This window comes from Lithobates pipiens, unplaced genomic scaffold (genome assembly GCF_037356315.1).
Source record: "Lithobates pipiens isolate NorthernLeopardFrog02 unplaced genomic scaffold, aLitPip1_a1.2 Scaffold_51, whole genome shotgun sequence".
In the NCBI taxonomy this organism is placed as follows: domain Eukaryota; kingdom Metazoa; phylum Chordata; class Amphibia; order Anura; family Ranidae; genus Lithobates; species Lithobates pipiens.
Genome location: NW_027507874.1, coordinates 3,104,711 through 3,127,849, shown reverse-complemented (window position 1 = coordinate 3,127,849; position 23,139 = coordinate 3,104,711). Strand labels below are relative to the sequence as shown.

Here is a 23,139-nt window from a genome sequence, read left to right as displayed (position 1 = left end):
TTTCCTCCCGGCTTACAACAACCACACGTTTTCTCGTGGTGGCCTTCCCATGGGCACTCACAGGGCCGACATTTTCTCTGATCTCGCACCTTCCCTTCCTAGTCCTCGATCCAAGTGACCCACGAAGCTCCTTTGGTCAAATTCTTTCGTTATATTCAGCTGCGGCATTGGCTCACCTCCCTTCACTGCCATGACACTTTCCCATACCAGAAAACCGCCTTCGAACATACTTGCCTGCATTCCCCAGGCGCCTCTGGCACCATCTCTATGATATATTCCTCCCTCAACTCTAGCAGAACCTCTGCTTCCCTCTTCTATGTGCTCAAGTGGGAGTGAGACCTATCCCTAACCGACCTTGCAGATTGAAGCAAGGCCTGGTTTAGCATAGCAAAGTGCTCCTTCAATATGGCTATGCTGGAGGCAGCCAATAAGGTCCTCTTTCAATGGTATTGGGTCCCAGCTCGCATTGTCAAGTCAAATCCGTCTCATAGTGATAGATGCTTCTGTGGCTGCGGTTAGCGAGGAGATGAATTCCATATTTGGTGGTCCTATCACTGCTTGATTGGATTCTGGTCAAGGGTCTTCAGGTTTCTGTTCACCCTTTTCCATGTACCCAAACTAGCATTGCTCCATTGTCCGATCCCAGGCCTCTTTTCCTATCAGCAGAAATTGGTCACCGATCTATTCATAGCTGCTAAACTTACAATAGCGAGGGCCTGGAAGAAAACGGTTATTTTGTTCGCAGAGGTGAAGAGTACCTTGATGACCCTCATGATCTACAAAAAAATGTCAAGTATCCTCAATGATACTCATGCTAAATTCCTTAAAGTGTGGACTCCATGGTGGTCTTACACCCTTCCATCCCTACGCCCAACCAGCCTAGGCCTCCCAAAAAAATCCTCCCCGTTTCAGGGGGAAAAAGTGAGTGTTATACACAGATAAATAAGGTCATTTTTCTCCCTCTCTGATGTGCGCTGATAAGGCGGCACTGATGGGCACTAATAGGCTGCACTGATGGGCACTGATAAGGCGGCACTTATGGGCACTGATTAGGTGGTACTAATATTCTGCACTTATGGGTACCGATAGGTGGCACTGATATGTGGTACTGATGAGCACTGATAGGCAGCACTGGTGGGCATTGATAGGTGGCACTGGTGGGCTGATAGCCAGCACTGGTGGGCTCTGGTAGGCGGCACTAATGGGTGGCACTGGTGGCCTTTATTGATGGGTATTGATTAGCATCACTGAAAGCCAGCACAGACTGGCATCACTATTGGGCAGTGATTTCTGGCTGCGGTGGACACTGATTGTTGGCACTGGTGGGCATTGACTGCTGGCGCTGTAATGTAATCAGGGCACTGATCAACAGTGCCCCGATTACATCTCTCACTGTCCCCTGCAAGGAGATGCTGCTGATTGTCTCTCCTCACCACGTACTCTGTCAGTGTGAGGTGAGTAGCACCGATTATTACCGGCACATCCTTGTCTACATGTGACCAGCTGTGTTTGGACACACGATCGCATGATTAAAGAGCCATGTAAGTGGATCTTTGCAGAGATCAGGGTCACGCTGTGTCGTAGCCTCGCTCCATGCCCCCAGAATGAGAGCCGCACCTTCCAGCCATCATGGGCGGCAAGTGGCTATGGGCAGAAGTGACGTTTGACTACGTTGCTTATGCCCTCCCATGCTATGGAGCCGAGCAGGGGGCCATCTTCCCCTCAGTCAGCAGTGAGGCATCCACGGGAAAGGACGCGATTGTCTTCGCCGCTACTGGCTGGTCCAGTAAGCGGCAGAGACGACAGGAGCTCAGCGGGAGGGGGGTGGTCACCTCTCCCGCCACCAATAAAAGTGATCTCCTGGTGAATCCGCCGCGGAGACCACTTTTCTCTTAAAGAGAAACACCCAGCAAACCCAAAAATACAGAGGTTATGGCAGCTAGCTGCTGCCATAACCCTGATACTTAGCGTCAAAGTACTGACGTATGGGTATGTTGTTTTACGTGAAGTGGTTAACAAGGTTGTAAACCTCCAAACCCCCATCTCCCCCCCCCCAACAAAAACAAAAAACCCTGCAATACGAAGGTATGATGAGCTAGTATGCATCGCACCTTAGAAAAATGCCCTGGATTGGCGCTGGCACACCACTCACACGGCCAACATTACTGCTGGGTTTGGAGGCTCCGGTGCTGTGATTGCGTCACTCCCACGCATGCGTGCAGGTGCTGCCAGTCACGGCACGGGCCCTGATGATACAGCGCAAGCAGGCTGTTCCTTCAGCATGCATATGCTGATGATGTCAGCGGCAGTGTATATGGGAAATAAAATATCTCCTAAATGGTGCATGTTTAGGAGATATTTACAGTACCTACAGATAAGCCTTGTTGTAGGCTTACCAATAGGTACAACTTCCCCATGGAGGTTTACAACCGCTTTAAATACTCCAGATCACTCTGGATATACAACAACCCCTCGGTCCTCAACACCTGTCTATTTTCTTCTCTCTGTCCCCTATCCAGGAAACATTCCCCCACTTCCGCCCTAAGCTTCTTTCATTTCCGCTTTGTGCGTTCCACGACTATGCAGCTGCTTCCTGGTTGCCATAGTGACGCCCTGTAGCGTGATTGGATACTCTTCCAGCTGACAGTGACTGTATGGAGGCAAGGCTACCACTAGAGGGCGAGCGTGTAACGTGTAAAAGGAGGAAGTGTCCTCAGTAGAAGCGCGGTGACGTTCTGTGTTCGGTGATTACCTCAGGACACTTCCTGCGCTGGGATTGGTCTTCGTCCTGGAGGAAGAGGTAATCAGGTCTTCTTATGAGGAGATGGAGAGTCGTGTTGTGGGGTCAGAAATCAGTATGACGCCGTGACTGGCTTCTTGTTGATGTCTAAATGGTTTCCTAATGTCAGATGTCCGACCCGCCCCCTTCTCTCCCTTCCTTTTTCATCCTCTCCCGCCCTCCCCTTTCCTTCTATTATTTATTTGTTTACCCTTTCTTCCTTCTTTTTTTTCTCCTTTCCTCTCCCCCCTCCTCCTCCCCCCTCATTTCCTTCCTTTTTTACTTCCGTCTTTCCTTTCTCACCCATCCTTCCTAAGCCCCCCTTCTTTTCTTCCTCCCCCTCCTTCCTTTTTCATCCTCCCTAAAGTCCTCCTCCTTCATTTCCCTTCCTTACTATCTCCCATCCTTCCTTTCTCTTTCCTTCATCTCTCCCTATCTTCTTCCTTCCTTGTAACCCTTCCATCCTTATTGTCTTCCTTTTTGTCTACTTTCCTTCCCCCCCCCCCCCCCCCCCTCCTCCTCTTATTTCTTTCTTCTCTTTCTTTCTTCTCTTTCCCTTTCCTATTTCTTACAATTCTCGCTTCGTTTTTCCTTCTGCTCTTCCTCACTTTGTCTCCCCTCCCCCTCCTCATTTCCTTCTTTCCTTCCTCATTGTTTTTTTTCTCCTCTCCCTCCATCCTTCTTTTCTTCCTCCATCCCTCCACAATCTTTCTTCTCTTCTCTTTCCCTTTCTTATTTCCTGTCTCATTTTCTCCCTTTCTCTCGTCGTTTCTCCTTCTGCTCTTCCTTACTTTGTCTCCCCCCCCCCCTCATTTCCTTCTTTCCTTCCTCATTGTTTTTCCCTCCCTCCATCCTTCTTTTCTTCCTCCTTCCCTTCATAATTTATCTTTTTCTTCTCTTTCTTTGTTATTTCCTATCTCATTTTCTCCATTTGTTTCTCCTTCTGCTCTTCCTCACGTTGTCTCCCCCCCCCCCCCCTTTCCTCATTCCCTTCCTCGTTGTTTTTTTCCTCTCTCCCTCCATCCCTCCACAATCTATCTTCTATTTTTTCTTCTTTCATTCCCTTTCTTATTTCCTGTCTCATTTTCTCCCTTTCTCTGGTTGTTTCTCCTTCTGCTCTTCCTCACTTCCCCCCCCCCCTTCTTAATTTTTCTCTCTCCCTCTCCCTCTCCCTCTCTCTCTCTCTCTCTCTCTCTCTCTCTCTCTCTCTCTCTCTCCCCCCCCCTTATCGTCACCATATACAGTCCTGTCTCTCTTTACCCGTGCTCCCTTCTGAAAAGGGATTCCCCAGATTACACACTTATGTGCTTCCTGTTGGGGATCTGTTTGGAACGGTTCATTTAATGCAGAGTCGTTTTTTTTTTAATGATCTTTCAATGTCAGTTTTAACTAACTGATCTTAAAACAACCATTCATTTAAACACCATGAGGCAGGTTTTGCACCAGCAGCATTCAGACCTAGTGCCAGATGAATAGCGGGCATGACCAGAGAGTTAAGACTAGTCAAGTCAATAGATGTCCCAGAGACCAGAGAAAAGTTTTTTTTTCAATTCCTTCCCCTACCTTTCTCCTCTACCTCCCTCTTTACTTATTTCTTTTTTCTTTCTTCTCTTCCAGATATATATTTTTTTCATGTTGTATGTAGTGCTGCTTTTTGTGGGAGGTAAGAACGTTAAGTACGGTCACCGCTGAGCAGATCACCTTACTAAGCATGGATACAGAGCGGAGTTACACAACTGAGCGAATACTAAACCTCACTCTGGAAATCATCTACCTGCTAACCGGAGAGGTGAGGAGGAGTCTGGGAGGTCACATGACATCACTCTTTTCTCTATTAATAAAACACAGACCTGACTGGAGAGGTGAGGAGGATTATGGGAGGTCACATGACATCACTCTTATCTCTATTAAAGTGGTTGTAAACCCTTTCAGACCACTTTGTGCTACAGGTAAACCTATAATAAGGCTTACCTGTAGCTTCCCACAATATCTCATCAGCACATGCGCACTGACACAAACTGAAGCAATGGCTTGTATGTGTCGTTGCTTCAGTGAGTGTGAGGTTACCGCGCGCATGCGTGGGAGTGACATCATCACGGCTCCGGCCAATCACAGCGCCGCAGCCGCGATACCTGGAAGTAATCCGTGGGAGTGATGTTGCCGGCCGGTGCTGTGTACGGGAACCACAGCAAGGTCTTCGATCTCAGGTGAGTATTACATAATAAGCTAGTATGCTATGCATACTAGCTCATTATACCTTTGTCCTGCAGACCGGACTGGAGAGGGGAGGAGGATTCTGGGAGGTCACATGACATCACACTTATCGCTATTAATAAAACACAGACCTGACTAGAAAGGTGAGGGGGATTCTGGGAGGTCACATGATATCAATCTTATCTCTATTAATAAAACACAGACCTTCCTGGGGAGCGGAGGAAGATTCTGGGAGCATTGTGCGACATCAATCTATCTCTACTTAAGGAGAAGTACACTCATCCATTCCCCCACCCCGACCTTTTATATGTCAATGTTTTTTTTTTGTTTTCAAGATTAAACAAAGATATACATACAATCAAAGAAGTTTGGTAGCATATTTGCATTAGAAGGGGGGAAGGGAAAGGGCTGATGCACTTAGTAAAACAATCACAGAACCAATTGTAATTAGAGTAGATTACGCAGAGAGAAGAATAGGTTTTACAGTATATGTTATCAAAAGACGTAAACATAGTACCGGTATTTACTGTCCATCCAAGGTTTCCACATTTTGTTGGATAATGCACATTTGGAAATCATGTGGGAACACATTTTTTTCATATGAAAATTGTATGTTGGTTAACCAGATTATTAGTCCAATGCCTAGCTATAACAGTTTTTGCTGCCAGTAAAATATGTAATACAACAGTCCTTAGACTACAATGGAAGCTATCTATGCCCAGGCGTAGGATTGCGAGAGCAGGTTGGGGTTGGTTAAAACCCTTGTTGTTTCTGAGAGGATGGGGAATATTTTCCTTCAGAAGCTAGTGAGGTTTCTGCATGACCAAAAGGTGTGAATGAGAATCACCCACTTGTCCACATCTCCTCCATCAGAGAGGAGAATGGGGATAAGGAGTTCCAATGTTCTTAGTGGGAGGCGGATGTGGTGTTGGAGAGGGTCTTGAAGTGATTGGGAAGGAAGCTTTCTCCGTGCTAGCATGGAAGCCCGAGTAGGTAGGTGAATATTCTGTAATGTAATAGTTCTACAGTAAAAAAATTAACCCCTTACAGTAGTGATTATCTACTTTTATCTGTTTTTTTTTGTACTAATAAAGGGCTAATTTTTTTTTTTTTTTTTAAACTCATTATGTTACTAAAAGTCTTGGACCTGGTTCACATCTAAGTGTTTTTTAGTGTTTTTTGCAGAAACGCATTACAGTTCATTTACATGGTTTCCTATGGGACACGTTCACATCTGTGCTTTTTTTTTTTTTTTCCGCCGCTGCATATTTGGAAAGGGTCAGGGACGGTGCTTTTTTGGTTCAATATACTTCAATGGAGAAGCTGCAGAAAAGCATGTAAGGCGTTTTTGCAGCAATTTGTGTTTTTTTTTTTTTAATCTGCCCAACAAATTGGCCAAAAAAAAATAAAAAATGCAAAAACACAAATCGCAGCAAAAATCAAAACGCACTGTAGAAACAGATCAAAAGCAAACTGCATAGGTGTGTACCGAGCCTTATGCTGATCACACGGATCAATTTTCAAATGAGAATGTTCAGACGAAAAATCTTTGTACATTCGCGGAATGAAAGAATGTTGTCTGAAATTTTCACTTGTTTTTAACATTCTGTTTTTAAAATGAATGTACTTTCTGAATGAAAACCACGTACACTGTCTGAAAATTTCTTTGACCAAGAAGTTTTCTATTATTTTCAAATTTTCCCGTCACTGTGCTTGAAAATGAATGTCAAATTGACCCCACAAACGTTTAGAAAATCTACCGAACATTCTTAAAATTATTATTTTTTTTTTTTTTGAAGGAAGACTTTTTTTTTTTTTTTTAATAATATTTATCAGATTCCCCCTTTAATAGTATATATATCTCTTCTGTCTGTTATTCTCAGAGTGGATTCGATATTTTGCTCCCTAACCATGAATGAATGAATTAAATACTTGTATAGCGCACAATGCGAACTGAATCGCTTCTAGGCGCTGTGGCGAGCTTTGATCATCTGCTAAAAGAGGAAGGTCTTGAGTTTTTTCCTAAAAGCCAGGTGATTTTCTTCCAGGCGGATGCTGATTGGTAGAGCATTCCATAGCCGAGGCCCTTGGACAGCGAATCTCCGATCACCCTTGGACTTATACCAGGCTTTGGGCACGAGGAGGAGGTTTTTGTTGGCTGATCGAAGACTGCGGTTTGGTGTGTAATGATTTATTTTCTCCATTAGGTATTGCGGAGCTTCTCTATGCACGCATTTGTGGGTGAGGCAAAGGGTCTTGAACGTGATCCCATTTTTTACAGTTAGCCAATGTAAGCTCCTCAGCGAAGGAGAGATGGATTCCCAGGGTTTTTTTCCTGTTATCAGCCTTGCCGCCGTGTTTTGGATCAGTTGTAATTGCGCAAGTTGATATTGTGGTAATCCTATGTAAAGCGAGTTTGCGTAGTCCAGTCGTGAATTAATGATTGTTCCAACTACCACTGCTTTGTCATTCTTTGGGATAAAAGAGATGAGTCTGCGAAGCATGCGCAGCAAATGGTGAGATCCACTGACTACAGATCCTATTTGCGCACCCATTGACATTTGTGCGTCTAAAATAACCCCGAGACTCTTCGCTTTGGTCTTTGGGGAGATAGTCTGCCCAAAGACGGTTGGTGGAGACCAGGAGGTTTTGGTTGCGGGCTTATGATTTGGGTGTAAGATAAGAAGCTCTGTCTTTGATTCGTTCAGCTGGAGGGAGTTAGTAGTCATCCAGTCCTCTATTGATTTGAGGCAATTTTCAAGTTGTTGTTGGTGATCTTTTTTTCCATTGATCCGGAAATAAAGTTGGGTGTTGTCAGCGTAAGAGTGGAAGCAGAGATCTGAGCATCTGATGATTTGGAGGAGTGGGCGAATGTAAATGTTGAAGAGAACGAGTGATAAAGGAGAGCCTTGAGGGACTCCGCAGGTGACTGCCCAAGTTTCGGAGAGGAATTTTCCTAGTTTCACTGTCTGTGACCGATTTCCTAGGAAGGACGCGAACCAATGGAGATCTATGTCTTGGACTCCGGCTACTTCTGTGAGGCGGACGAGTAGAGTATTGTGATCTACTGTATCAAACGCTGCACTTAGGTCTAGCAGTACGAGGAGACACGGCTCTCCATCATCTGCTGCTTCGAGGGCATCGTCCCAAATCTTGAGGAGAGCTGTTTCCGTTCCATGACCCGGGCGGAAGCCTGATTGCAGCGGGTCCAGGAGTTTGTGAGTATCCAGGTGAAGTTATAGCTGATGTACTACAGCTTTCTCCATGATCTTAGAAATGGTGTTGAGGCTTGTAATTGGCCTACGGTTGTTTTGGGTCCTGAGGGTCCAGGTTTGGTTTCTTGAGTAGAGGTTTGACGATGCCTTGTTTGAGGATGCTGGGAACAATCCCTTCGTGGAATGATCGGTTTATGAGGTGGGTTATGGTTGGAGCCACGATGTCGGAGCATTCTTTCAGTAGTTTTGTGGGGATGATGTCAATAGGTGAGGTACTGTCACGCAGTTTATTAATGATGTTTTTTGTGGTGTCTACGGTAATTGGGTTATTAATCGACCAACTAATCGATTATGAAAATAATCGTTAGTTGAAGCCCTATTTAAGATTAGCATCTGCCAGTTTAGAGGTGGAGGAGGTTAAGGTGATTCCAAAATATGGGATACCATTGTCAGTCCAGGACTATGGCAGTTGTGATGAGGCCTTAGCGAACTACTTGCCAGCCAGATTGAATGTGCTTAGGCCCTTGAAATGAGGGATTAGTGGAAGTAGATTGTATTTCAGCAATAATTTCCCATTGTTTGAGAAGGTTATGATCCTCATCTAATGAAATAATGAGGTGTGATTTTCCTTGGTGGGTCACACTCAGCTTGGCTGGATACTTCCATTTGTAGATAAGCTTGTTGTTTCACAGAGATTTAGTGATATAATATAAATTGTGTTGGAATTGCAGAATGTATTGGGAAAAATCTGGTAGAACCTGGATATTAGCTTGTGCTGGAATCTGACCGTTTTTTTCTTTTGCTTGGAAAAAATGGATTTGAATTAGGACATCACGAGGTACTTCTGGAGGGAGAAAGGAATGCGGTGGATCCTGTCGATGGAAAGATCCTCCTGATGTTATATTGGGTACCGCCGCCTTAAATAGGTCCCGCATAAAGTGAGGTAGTTGGTGAGTCTGTACTGTTTCAGGTATATATCTGATTTTTAAGTTATTACGGCGTGACCTATCCTCAAGGTCAGCCACTTTGGCCTTCAGGAACATCAGGTCATCTTGCTGTGATGTACGTGAGTCAACTAGGGCATTGAATGAGGAGTTGACTTCACACATTTTGTCTTCCACTTGGCTCACTCTCCCTCCTAACTCACGTACTTCAATTTGGCATTGATTCAGAGAGGATAGAATATCCGATTGAATAAATGTGTGTAGGGATAATAGCATCTCTTTTAAAGTGGTGTCAGAAACAGGCTGTCCTGATGTAGGAAAGGATGCAAACAGGTCAAGTTGTGCAACATTAGATTGTGCTTTGGATTATGTTTCTCACCTCCATCAGTGGGTCCTCCTCATAGTCTGCAGCTGAATCTCATCTGGGCTTTGATTTGTCTGGGCTCTGGGTAGATGGTGTAGAGCTGCCAGATTGCAAGGAGTCTCCTGCAGAGCCCACTGTGTCTGTGTGTTGCCATTCTAGCACCAGGGCCACCGCTAGAGTTCCGGGGTCTGCATCCACAGTCATGACTCAGTCGCTATTTTGTTGAGGACCAGCTCTCATATATATAGGAAGAGGCTTTTGAATATTCATTGTGTCCTGTCAGTGCCGCCACATCTTTGAAGGTAGAGCGGGTGTTCAGAAAGGGTTGAGAGATGCCTAGAGATCGGCGTATATGTGGTAGGGCCTGGAAACAGACAGGAGCTGAGAAGTTATGTGGCCATCTTAGTAGGCGGTTGCCACACCCACCCCTGACCTTTTACTGGCCCACCTTTCCCAGATATATACCTACCTCATTCTGATGGCCAGTGTATGGTCATACCTGCTTATTTGATCCCTGTAGATCCTTATGAACTCAACTACCAAGGCTGAAAATACTCGCCACACAGAGTGGTGAAAGACACTGTAGTATGAATGTATTATTAATGTTTACTTTAGTTTGGGTGGTGTCATAAACCAAGTATTTTTTTATTTTTTTTGCTTTAAATATAGAACTATATAGCTTTTAAACTTTCTGATGGCTTGGTCACATCCAGTTTGATGAAGACTCGAATTTCAGTTATAGAGCCCCCATCTCACTCTATAAGTAAGGACAACAAGAAGATTCGAGAATTCACAAGGGAGATCATTGAGCTGCTGGCTGTAGAGGTGAGTGGTGCTCGGAATTAAGGGACATTATAATTGAAGGGATAGATCTTGGTGGTGACTGTATTGTTGTGTGTCTGTCAGGTTCCTGTAAGGTGTCAGGATGGTACTGTGTGTTTTTCTGTGGAGGAGTGGGAGAATTTTGAAGGACACAAGAATTTGAGTGAAGATGTCATGATGGAGAAGCGGCCGTCCCTCACATCACCGGGTAAGAGGGGACTTTCATTTCTTGTAAAATAGAGAAGAGTATGGATTCATATAAAGACATAGAAACAATGTACAGTGGTGTGAAAAAGTGTTTGCCCCCTTCCTCATTTCCTGTTCCTTTGCATGTTTGTCACACTTAAGTGTTTCGGAACATCAAACCAATTTAAACAATAGTCAAGGACAACACAAGTAAACACAAAATGCAATTTGTAAATGAAGGTGTTTATTATTAAAGGTGAAAAAAAATCCAAACCATCATGGCCCTGTGTGAAAAAGTGATTGCCCCCTAAACCTAATAACTGGTTGGGCCACCCTTAGCAGCAACAACTGCAACCAAGCGTTTGCGATAACGTGCAATGAGGCTTTTACAGCGTCCTGGAGGAATTTTGACCCACTCATCTTTGCAGAATTGTCCTAATTTAGTTACACTAGAGGGTTTTCGAGCATGAACGGCCTTTTTAAGGTCATACCACAACATCTCAATAGGATTCAGGTCAGGACTTTGGCTAGGCCACTCCAAAGTCTTCATTTTGTTTTTCTTCAGCCATTCGGTGGTGGACTTGCTGGTGTGTTTAGGATCATTGTCCTGCTGCAGAACCCAAGTTCGTTTCAGCTTGAGTACACGAACAGATGGTCGGACATTCTCCTTCAGGATCTCTTGGTAGACAGCAGAATTCATAGTTCCTTTTATCACGGCAAGTCTTCCAGGTCCTGAAGCAGCAAAACAGCCCCAGACCATCACACTACCACCACCATATTTTACTGTTGGTACAATGTTCTTTTTATGAAATGCAGTGTTCCTTCTACGCCAGATATACTTGGACACACACCTTCCAAAGAGTTCCACTTTTGTCTCATCGGTCCACAGAATGTTGTCCCAAAAGTCTTGGGGATCATCAAGATGTGTTGTGGAGAAATTGAGACGAGCTTTGATGTTCTTTTTGCTCAGCAGTGGTTTTCTCCTTGGAACTCTGCCATGCAGGCCATTTTTGCCCAGTCTTTTCCTGATGGTGGAGGCATGAACGCTGACCTTAACTGAGGCAAGTGAGGCCTGCAGTTCCTTGGACGTTGTTGTGGGGTCTTTTGTGACCTCTTGGATGAGTCGTCGCTGCGCTCTTGGGGTAATTTTGGGCGGCCGGCCACTCCTGGGAAGGTTCACCACTGTTCCATGTCTTCGCCATTTGTGGATAATGGCTCTCACTGTGGTTCGCTGGATTCCCAAAGCTTTGGAAATGGCTTTATAACCCTTTCCAGACTGATAGATCTCAATTACTTTCTTTCTCAATTGTTCCTGAATTTCTTTGGGTCTCGGCATGATGTGTAGCTTTTAAGGATCTTCTGGTGGACCTTACTGTGTCAAGCAGCTCCTATTTAAGTGATGCCTTGATTGTGAACAGGTGTGGCAATAATCAGGCCTGGGTGTGGCTAGAGAAATTGAACTCAGGTGTGGACAACCACAGTTATAGTATGTTTTAACAAGGGGGGCAATCACTTTTTCACACAGGGCCATGATGGTTTGGATTTTTTTTCACCTTTAATAATAAACACCTTCATTTACAAATTGCATTTTGTGTTTACTTGTGTTGTCCTTGACTATTGTTTAAATTGGTTTGATGTTCCGAAACACTTAAGTGTGACAAACATGCAAAGGAACAGGAAATGAGGAAGGGGGCAAACACTTTTTCACACCACTGTATTCAGTCAGTGTGTGCGTTTCCTACAGATGGATCCAGTAACAGAAATCCCCCAGAGAGATGTCCGCGTCCTCTGTATTCCCGGGACTCCACACAGGAAGACCAGGAGATCCCTCAGGAGGATCAGGTAAATGGAGTTCAAAACTGAATATTACCTTTTGTGATCATTACAGAAGCAACATTACTTATATCCAATGTCAGTCACTGATATAATTCAACATTTACATTTTTTTCTTAATTTTTTTTTTTCTCGGTTATGTAGGAAGAAAACTGTAGTCTTTCTGTAACAAAAGCTAGAGAGGAAGCAGAAGAGACGTATGTAAGAGGTGATGGGTCACATATGGAGAAAGAAACTCCTCCAGAGAACCGCACAGGTGAGTAATAAACACTAAATGCAGAGAAGAGTCCCAGATTCTCCTTGTTCAGTCACTACAACAATCTCTTCTTCTCCCCCCCTCCTCTGTAAGTAGACAGTAATGGGGAGACAGTATGTGCCCAGTGGGGTAGTCAGGAGCCATCAGCCTCTATTAGAGTCCGGCTCTCCTCCTCACATCATGTCATTGTGTGTTACCAGCCAAGAGACGTGACCAGTCTCCCTCCACACACACTCTCTGGGGTCTCTCATACATCTCAGTACAGGGGGCTTCACTCTCATCTTTATTCATAGAACCTGAAGACACCAGAGACACTCAGAGATACATTGGATCTGAGGATGAAGAAACCGACTTGATGATTAAAGAGGAGAAAACGTATTCAGAGATCAGCACAGGTGAGTAATAAACACTAAATCCAGAGAAGAGCCCCAGATTCTCCTTGTTTAGTCACTACAACAATCTCTTCTTCTCCCCCCTACTCTGTCAGTAGACAGTAATGGGAAAACTGTATGGGGGAGATTTACTAAAAATGGTGCACACAGAATCTGGTGCAGCTCTGCATAGTAACCAATCAGCTTCTAACTTCAGCTTGTTCAATTAAAGCGGTATCAAAGTCTTGTTTGTTTTTTTCTAAAATAACAAACATGTCATACTTCCCTGCCCTGTGCAATGGTTTTGCACAAAGCAGCCTAGATGATCCTTTTCTCAGGTCCCACGCCGACGCTCCTGGCCCCTCCTTCCTGCCAGGTGCCCCCACAGCAAGCATCTTGCTGTGGGGGCACCCATCAGATACGCTCCTAAGCCACGGCTCTATTTGTCTATCCACACAGGGAGCCATGGCTCAGCTCCACCCCCTCTGTCTCCTGATTGGCTTTGGCTATCGTTCACAACCAGTGAGCCAATCAGGAGTGTGAGTCCCTGGAGAGCCAAGGCTCTCGTGGACATCACAAAATCGAGAGGGGGGCTCAGGCAAGTATTGGAGGGGGGGGGGGGGGGTGCAAATGTGTCTATATCATATAACATACATAAACATATATACACAACCAAAAGATATTCATAAAAAGATGAATGTCTCTATAGGAAAAATTGTGATACTAAAACAGTCCTTAAAGCTTTTGTTAACCCCCAAAGAAAACCAACCTGATCCTGTTCTCTTAAAGCATGTTATACAGCACAGTGCTTGTGCTGTGTCATATGGCCCCCTGTATACCCTAACAAAACCTGGCTGATCCTGCCTGGCTATACCCCCCTCCCCCCCTGCAAACAGACCACGATAATCACGTCTGCTGAGCCCTGAAATCCTGCGTGATTCAGTCAGCCACAGCCCAGCTATCTGCAGCTCTTCCATGTCTGTGTCCTCTGTCCTCCTCCCCTCCCTGCTCGTACCTGCGACCACCCCATGACCCCCTTGCTCCTGCTTCTCTCATATCTATCATAAATCTTTTTATCCCCTCTTTATCATTAGAACATCTGTCCCTGTACAAGGTAAAAACTCAGCCGATCTGTACTTGTATAAACTGCTCCCGGTGCCCAGCTGATTGTCGGCATTCTCTCTCCTCTCTTCCCCGGCTGACGTCAGTGGGACTGCTCAGCCCCGCCCACTACAGCTGTGAGTCGGAGAAACCAGGAAGCTGACATGTCAGCTGAGCGCTTGGAACGTAGCTTATACAGATCGGCAGATTTTTTTTTTTTTACATTACACGGGCACAGGGAAACATGTTATTATGATACAGTGGGGATAAGAAGATTTTATTACTGTGGGTTAGCAACCACTTTTTAATAGATATCTTCATTAAATTCCACTGTGCTTACTCCTTTACTCTTAACAATGTGCCACCTCCACCATTTAAGATGTACACTCACCTTAATATGGTAGTTCATACTCCTTTAAAATTCATCCTTAATCTTATATATTGATCATTACTGGATTAATTGTCAGCATGCCCCGCACTCCTCGCTCTGCATATAGCGATCTCCAGCTCTATAGCTCAATATGATCATGCAAAATAATAAGGGTATGCAATAGTGCTTTATTGTTTTAAAAAACTTTTGTCTAATAAGCATGTGCCAAATGAACACTCACATTGACATCATAAAACATATGTATAGTAGCCAGGTTAGTTACTTGCCGACCAGTCTTCCAGTACCAGCTATAAGAAAACTCGTTTGTGGCTCGTACACTGCCCTGCACCCTAGTAATCCTTTCTGCGTCAGCCTCTCAGGTCCCACCTACATGTTTCGTCACACCTGGTGACTTCCCTCAGGGAGATATCCGAAGGTTTTTTTACCTACATGCATAGAATGCATGAAGGTAAAAAAACCTTGTTCCTTTCCAACCACCTTAAGCTTTGACACTAAAACCTAACAGTTGATTGGTTACTATGCACAGCTGCACCAGATTCTGTGTGCACTAGATTTAGTAAATCTCCCCCTATGTGCACAGTGGGGGAGTCAGGAGCCATCAGCCTCTATTAGACTCCGGCTCTCCTCCTTACATCATGTCATTGTGTGTTACCAGCCACCAGAGGTGACCAGTCTCCCCCCCCCACACACACACACTCTCTGGGGTCTCTCATACATCTCAGTACAGGGGGCTTCACTCTCATCTTTATTCATAGACACCGGAGACACCAGAGAGACTAGATATGTTGTATCTGAGGACAAAAGAAACCACCTGACGATTAAAGAGGAGGAAACTTCTCCAGAGAATAGCACAGGTGAGTAATATACCTATTATTATTATATAGCGCCAACAGTTTATACATTACTTTACAACATGACGGCAGACAGTACAGTTACAATACAATTCAATACAGGAGGAAACAGAGGGCCCTGCTCATTAGAGTTTACTATCTAAGAGGGAGGGGTCAAGAGATACAAAAGGTAATAGCTGTGGGAGATGAGCTGATGAAGAAAATAAATGTACAGTTGTTGGGTGGAGGCAGCATAGGCTTCTCTGAAGAGAAAAGTTTTCATGGATTGTCTAAAACTGTAGAGTAGAAGATACTCAGACAGATTGGGGTAGGGAGTTCCACAGGATACGAGGCTCGGAATGGGAGGTGACGAGGGAACTAGATAGTAGGAGCCCTTGGGAGGAACAAAGAGAACAATTATGTTGGTATTTTGAACCAGGTTGGTGATGCAGCTGGGGGCTGAGTTGTGGATGGCTTTGTAAGTTGTTAGTATTTTTAATTGAATTTGTTGGGTAAGCGGAAGCCAGCGGAGGGATTGGCCGAGAGGGGTGGCAGATGCCGAACGGTTGGTAAGGTGGATCAGCCTGGCAGCCGCGTTCATGGTGGACTGAATAGGGGATAGCCTATGTAAAGGTAAGCCAATGAGAAGGGAGTTGTAGTAGTTGAGGTGAGAGATGACCAGGGAGTGAATTAGAAACTTTGTGGTGCCATTGGTTAGGAAGGGGCGTATTTTGGAGATGTTGCAGAGGTTGAGACGGCAAGCTTTGGACAGTGATTGGATGTGGGGCTGAAAGGATAGTTCAGAGTCCAGGGTTACACCTAGCATTCTGGCATGCAGGGATTGGTGGATGGTTGTGCCATTGCTCTTGATAGGGAAGTCGGGGGAAGGGGCACATGGGGGAGGAAATATTATGAGTTCAGTTTTGGATAGATTAAGTTTGAGAAAGTGATGTGTCATCCAGACTGATATGTCTGTTAGTAAATTAGTGATGCGTGAGGAGACTGATGGAGTGAGATAGCTTTTGGTGTCATCAGCGTAGAAATCTTATTGAAAGCCATGGGAGGCTATCGGCTGACCCAGGGAGGGGGTGTAGATGGACAATATGAGAGGTCTAAGAACAGAACCTTTGGGGACCCCAACGGAGAAAGGAAGAGTAGTGGAGGAAGTAGAATTGTAAGTGATGCTAACAGTGCGGTGGGATAGGTAGGATGAGAGCCAAAGAACACAGTCCTGGAGACCAAATTACTTTTTTGAAGAGGGGGGTGGAGAAGTATTAAACACAAAGACCCCTTTCACACCACACCGCCCATAGCGTGGGCGGTAAACGTAGCTATTTTTAGTGGCGTTTAACGCCGGATTTGCAGCGCATCTGGGCCGCTAGCGGGGCGCTTTTATCCCCCGATAGCGGCCGAGAAAGGGTTAAAACCGCTTGGCAGTACGCTGCAATAGCGGCGTTTTGCCGGCGGTAATACAGCGCTGCCCCATTGATTTCAATGGGGAGCAGCGGTAAACGCACCGCTCCTTCACTGCTCCAAAGAAGCTGCTGGCGGGACTTTTCCCTGATGTCCTGCCAGTGCAAAACCCTAGGGCTTTCCCACTACACACAATGGTGCAGCTTTTTTAGGGCGGGTTGCAGGCGCTATTTCTAACGCTATAGCTATAGCGCCTGCAAAACGCCCTGGTGTGAAAGGGGTCTTAATCCAGAGAAGAGCCCTAGATTCTCCTTGTTCAGTCACTACAACAATCTCTTCTCCTCCCTCCTCCTCTGTCAGTAGACAGTAATGGGGAGACAGAATGTGCCCAGTGGGGGAGTCAGGAGCCATCAGCCTCTATTAGACTTTTCTTGTATGGTGTATAACGCTTCCATCACAGAAAACGCACAACTTGCTATATCAGTGTATATATACGTTCATAACTAAACAATGCTGTAGCTACAATGCCTTGAAAAAGTATTCATACCCCTTGAAATTTTCTAAATTTTGTCATTTTATAACCAAAACTGTAAATGTATTTTATGTGATAGACAAACACAAAGTGGCACATAATTGTGAAGTGGAACGAAAATGATAAATGGTTTTCAAATCTTTTTACAAATATGTGAAAAGTGCGACGTGTATTTTTATTCAGCCTCCTGAGTCAATACTTTGTAGAACCACCTTTCGCTGCAATTACAGCTGCAAGTCTTTCTGGGGATGTCTCTACCAGCTTTGCACATCTAGAGAGTGACATTTCTGGCCATTCTTCTCGGCAAAATAGCTCAAGCTCTGTCAGATTAGATGGATAATGTCTGTGAACAGCAATTTTCAAGTCTTACTACAGATTCTCAATTAGATTTAGGTCTGGACTTTGATTGGGCCATTCTAACATATGAATATGCTTTGATCTAAACCATTCCTTTGTAGCTCTGGCTGTATGTTTAGGGTCGTTGTCCTGCTGGAAGGTGAATCCCTGCCCCAGTCTCAAGTATTTTGCAGACTCTAACAGGTTTTCTTCTAAGATTGCCCTGTATTTGGCTCCATCCTTCTTCCCAACTCTGACCAGCTTCTCTGCCCCTGCTGAAGACAAATATCCCCATGCTGCCAACACCATGTTTCACAGTGGGGATGGTGTGTTCAGGGTGATGTGCAGTGTTCATTTTCCACCACGCATAAAATTTTGCTTTTACGCCAAAAAGTTTAAAGGGGTTGTTAAGGTAACTGTTTTTTCACCTTAATGCATTCTATGCATTAAGGTGAAAAAACATCTGACACTGCCGTCGCCCCCAGTCCCCCCGTTTTATTTACCTGACCCCTCGAAAGTCCCACGCTCTCCCCCGATGTCCTCTTCACCACTCAGCATGGCCGCTGATTGGCTGGAGTGGATGAATTGAAAGCAGCGCAGCCATTGGCTCATGCTGCTGTCAGTCACATCCAATGATGCGGCGCGCCGGGGGCGGGGCCGTGTGATACAGCGAGCGGCTATAGCTGCTGGCTGTATCACGGGAGCGTGCGCGCAGGTGCTTCTCACCATGCGAGGGAGCTCGCATGAACGTGAGAAGTACCTGCGGGAGAAAGCCGAGACAGCCGCCGAGGGACCCCAGAAGAGCAGGTTCGGGGCCACTCTGTGCAAAACGAGCTGCACAGTGGAGGTAAGTATAACATGTTTGTTATTTTAAAAAAATTAAAAAAATACCTTTTACAATCCCTTTTTTAATGTTGGCCTCCTCTGACCAGAGCACCTTCTTCCTCATGTTATCTGTGTCTCCCACATGGATTTTCGCAAACTGCAAACAAGATTTATGATGGCTTTCTTTCAACAATGTCTTTCTTCTTGCCACTCTTCCATTCAGGCCAGATTTGTGGAGAGCACAACTAATAGTTGTCCTGTGGACAGATTCTCCCACCTGAGCTGTGGATCTCTGAAGCTCCCCCAGTTACCATGAGCCTCTTGGCTGCCTCTCTGATTAATGCTCTTCTTGCCCGGCCTGTCAGTTTAGGTGGACGGCCATGTCTTGGTAGGTTTGCAGTTGTGCCATACTCTTTCCATTTTCATATGATGGATTGAACAGTCCCCCATGAGATGTTCAAAGGTTGGGGATATTTTTTTATAACTTAATAATAATAATAATATTATACAAGATTTATATAGCACCAACAGTTTGTGCATCGCTTTACAATGTAGGGAGACACTCCACTACCAGTACAATTCAAAACAAGAGGGTTAGAGGAGCCCTGCTCCTGCAAGTATACAATCTAAGGGGGAGAGCTGGTGAAACAAAAGGTAGGGACTGTGAGGGATGTAGACGATTCGGTTGTTAGCTGGAGGCAAGATAGACCACCCTGAAGAGATGAGTTTTCAGGGATCACCTAAAAATGGTCAGAGTAGGAGATAGCCAGACAGAATGGGGTAGTGAGTTCCAGAGGATGGAAGAGGCTCTGGAGAAGTCCTGGAGACGAGCATAGGAGGAGGAGACAAGGGAGCTAGAGAGCATAAGGTCTTGGGAGGAGCGGAGAGGACGGTTTGAGTGATATTTGAAGATAGGATTGGTGATGTAGCTTGGGGCAGAATTGTGAATGGCTTTGTATGTTATTGTTAATGTTTTGAATTTTATTAGTTGGGCAAAGGGAAGCCAGTGGAGGGATTGGCAGAGAGGAGTGGTGGACACTGAGCGGTTGGTAAGGTGGGTGAGTCTGGCAGTGTCATTCATGATAGACTGAAAAGGGGGATAGCTTGGGGTAGACTGCTTTTAAACTTCTCCACAACTTTATCCCTGACCTGTCCGCTGTGTTCCTTGGCCTTCATGATGCCGTTTGTTCACTAAGGTTCTCTAATGCTGCGTACACACGAGCGGAATGACCGACAGAAAAAGTCAGACGGGAGCTTTTCATCGTATATTCCGATCATGTGTATGCCCCATCTGACTTTTTATGTCGAAAATTGTGACGGACCTAGAAATAGAACATGTTCTAAATATTTCCGACGGAACCAATTCCTATTGTGAAAAGCGCTCGTCTGTATGCTGATCTGACGGACCAAAAACGACACATGCTCTGAAGCAAATACAAGACGGCAGCTATTGGCTACTGGCTATTGAACTCCCTTTTCTAGTCCCGTCATACGTGGCGTATGTCACCGCATTCTTGACGGTCGGACTTCGGGGTGATCGTGTGTACGCAAGACAGTTTCAGCGGAATTCCGTCAGAAAAACCTTCAGAGTTTATTCCGATGGGAAAACCGGTCTTGTGTACAGGGCATTACAAACCACTGAGGGCTTCACAGAACAGCTGTATTCATACTAAGATTAAATTACACACAGGTTGACTCTATTTACCTATTAGATGACTTCTGAAGGCAATTGGCTCTACTAGATTTTAGTTGGGGGTATCAGAGTAAAGGGGGCTGAATACAAATGCACCCCAAACACTTTTCACATATTTATATAATTTTCCTTCCACCTCACAATTATGTGCCACTTTGTGTTGGTCTATCACAAAAAATCCCAATAAAATACATTTACGTTTTTGGTTGTAACATGACAAAATGTGGAAAAAATTTCAAGGGACTGTAGTTAAAAGTTGTATTGCATAAAAAAATTTGTTAGTCAGCATGGTGAACTGCAATAGTCTCACTTGATCTGCCTACTGCTGGTAGAATTAAAGGTTCTAATGCCGTGTACACACACCGGACATTTTGACAGCAAAGGTCCGACGGAACAAGTCCGTCGGACAATTCGATTGTGTGTGGGCTCCATCGGACCTTTGCGTGCCAAAAATCTGGCAGACTTTAGAAATAGAACATGTTTTAAATTTTCTCGCCGGAACTCTGCTGGACCGAGAAATCCATTTGTGTGTATGCTAAACCGACGCTAGGGCAGCTATTGGCTACTGGCTATGAACTTCCTTATTCTAGTTTGGTTGTACGTCATCACGTTCAAATCCATCGGACTTTGGTGTGATTGTGTGTGTCCAAGTCCGTTCATTCAGAAAGTCCCCCGGAACTCTGCCAAAAGTCCGTTGGGAAGACTGTCAGACCTAGTCCCTCAAAGTCCAGTCATGTGTACGCGCCATTAAAGTACAAGTTGCTTCTTGGTGATTTGATACAAGTCTGTGCTAGGTTGCAAGCTTACTAGCAAAGTTCCCTCTCCCTCCTCAAAAAACAGCCTAAGCACTTATGCAGAAGAAATGTTAACAGAATGAGGGATACTACTGGGGTGTTTACACAGGGATCTATTGTTCTTGAAAGAAAGCAGCCTTATCGTTAAATTACTGAGGGCTGTGAATATGGGCACACATTAAACACACACTCAAACCATATCTGTCTATCAAGTGATAGGTCATTGTTCTGACTCTCCAATAATCAGTCTGGTTGTACAGAAGTCGATCCAGTAATGAACTTCAGTACAACCAGCCTGTAGTAGTACTCATCGGTCATCTTCCTGGACAGCACATGAGAGAAGAAAACGCAGCAAATTAGGGAGGGAGAACCTTTCTACTGAAGGGCTGGTCTGGAGAGAAAATCTAACTTTTTTTACCATCTTGTGTATTTGGTGAGGAGAGATGCCAGCAGGAGACCAAAGCTGAGGCGGAGTGTGCTTAGATATTAGTTGGAGTATCATTTTTCTTTGGCCAAGTAACACTCAAATCTCACTTTGTCTCCTTTCTCCTCTTTTCATGGTCAGCTCCTGCTCTACCCCTTTTCCCCTTCCCTCTCCCAGCTATAATCACAGCTCCCTTCCTATAATCACGCCAAACGCAAACATGTGAGGTATCACCGTGAACATTATAGCGAGAGCAATAATTCTAGCGCTAGACCTCCTCTGTAAGCCCTTGTACACACGGTCGGACATTCCGACGGAAAATGACCGTGTTGTTGGATAATCTGACTGTGTGTGGGCTCCATCGGACTGTTTCCATCAGAATATCCGACGGACAAAGTTTTAGAGCTGGGCTATAAAACTTTCCGACAACATGATCCGATCGGACTTTGTCCGATTGTGTGTAGAGAATTCCGATCGGACAAAGTGCCACGCATGCTCAGATCAAATTCCTAGACCAAAGCTATTGGCTACTAGCCTGAACGTAGTCCCATCGTAACGAAATAACGTCATCACGCTACGTACGATCGGATTTTCCGACAACTTTATCCGACCGTGTGTACGCAACACAAGTTTCGGACAAAATCCGACGGATTTTGTTGTTGGAATGTCCGACCGTGTGTACAAGGGCTAACTCTAAACAGGTAACTTGGAAAGGCATTTAAAGTGTTGCCTATGGAGACGTACTGTAGTTTGTCGCCATTCCACAAGCGTGCACAATTTTAAACCATGACATCTTGGGTATCTATTTACTCTGCGTGACATCATCTTTCACATTGTACAAAATAAATTTTGGTAACTATTGCATTTTGCTTTTTTTTACTTCATTAACCACTTTCAGACCGGACCATTTTGCTGGTAAATGACCAGAGGTCTTTTTACAATTTGGCACTGCGCTGCTTTAACTGGTAATTGCGCGGTCATGCAATGTTGTACCCAAACAAAATTTGCGTCCTTTTCTTCCCACAAATAGAGCTTTCTTTTGATGGTATTTGATTGCCTCTGCGATTTTTATTTTTTGCGATATAAACGTAAAAAGACCGCAAATTTTGAAAAAAAATGATATTTTCTACTTTTTGTTATTAGAAAAATCCAATAAACTCAATTTTAGTCATACATTTAGGCCAAAATGTATTCAGCCACATGTCTTTGGTAAAAAAAAAGTCAATAATTGTATATTTATTGGTTTGCGCAAAAGTTGTCACATCTACAAACTAAGGTACGTTTTCTGGAATTTACGCAGCTTTTAGTTTACGACTGCCTATCTCATTTCTTGAGGTGCTAAAATGGCAGGGCAGTACAAAACCCCCCCAAATGACCCCATTTTGGAAAGTAGACCCCCTAAGGAAATTGATAAGTGGCATGTTGAGCCCATTAAATATTTTATTTTTTTGCCTCAAGCGATTGAATAATGACAAAAAAAAAAATTTTTTTTTTTTTTTTTTACACAAAGTTGTCACTAAATGATATATTGCTCACACATGCTATGGGCATATGTGAAATGACACCCCAAAATAAATTCTGCTGCTTCTCCTGAGTACGGGGATACCACATATGTGGGACTTTTTGGGAGCCTAGCCGCGTACGGGGCCCCGAAAACCAAGCACCGCCTTCAGGCTTTCTAAGGGCGTAAATTTTTGATTTCACTTCTCACTACCTATTACAGTTTTGAAGGCCATAAAATGCCAAGATGGCACAAAACCCCCACAAATGACCCCATTTTAGAAAGTAGACACCCCAAGCTATTTGCTGAGAGGCA

At 44.6% G+C, this 23,139-nt stretch overlaps 1 protein-coding gene across 1 annotated transcript in view; it reads left to right on the top strand.

Annotated features, from left to right (window-relative positions):
- Positions 1-2,798: 2,798 nt before the first annotated feature.
- The window catches only part of LOC143957121 (uncharacterized), a 42,795-nt gene continuing 22,454 nt past the window's right edge, over positions 2,799-23,139 (top strand). Inside the window, 8 exon segments of the mRNA XM_077467268.1 lie at positions 2,799-2,844; positions 4,397-4,568; positions 10,186-10,341; positions 10,423-10,546; positions 12,269-12,366; positions 12,502-12,613; positions 12,907-13,008; positions 15,232-15,330. Of these exon segments, the coding sequence (XP_077323394.1) occupies positions 4,491-4,568; positions 10,186-10,341; positions 10,423-10,546; positions 12,269-12,366; positions 12,502-12,613; positions 12,907-13,008; positions 15,232-15,330 (769 nt within the window). The 5' untranslated portion in view covers positions 2,799-2,844; positions 4,397-4,490.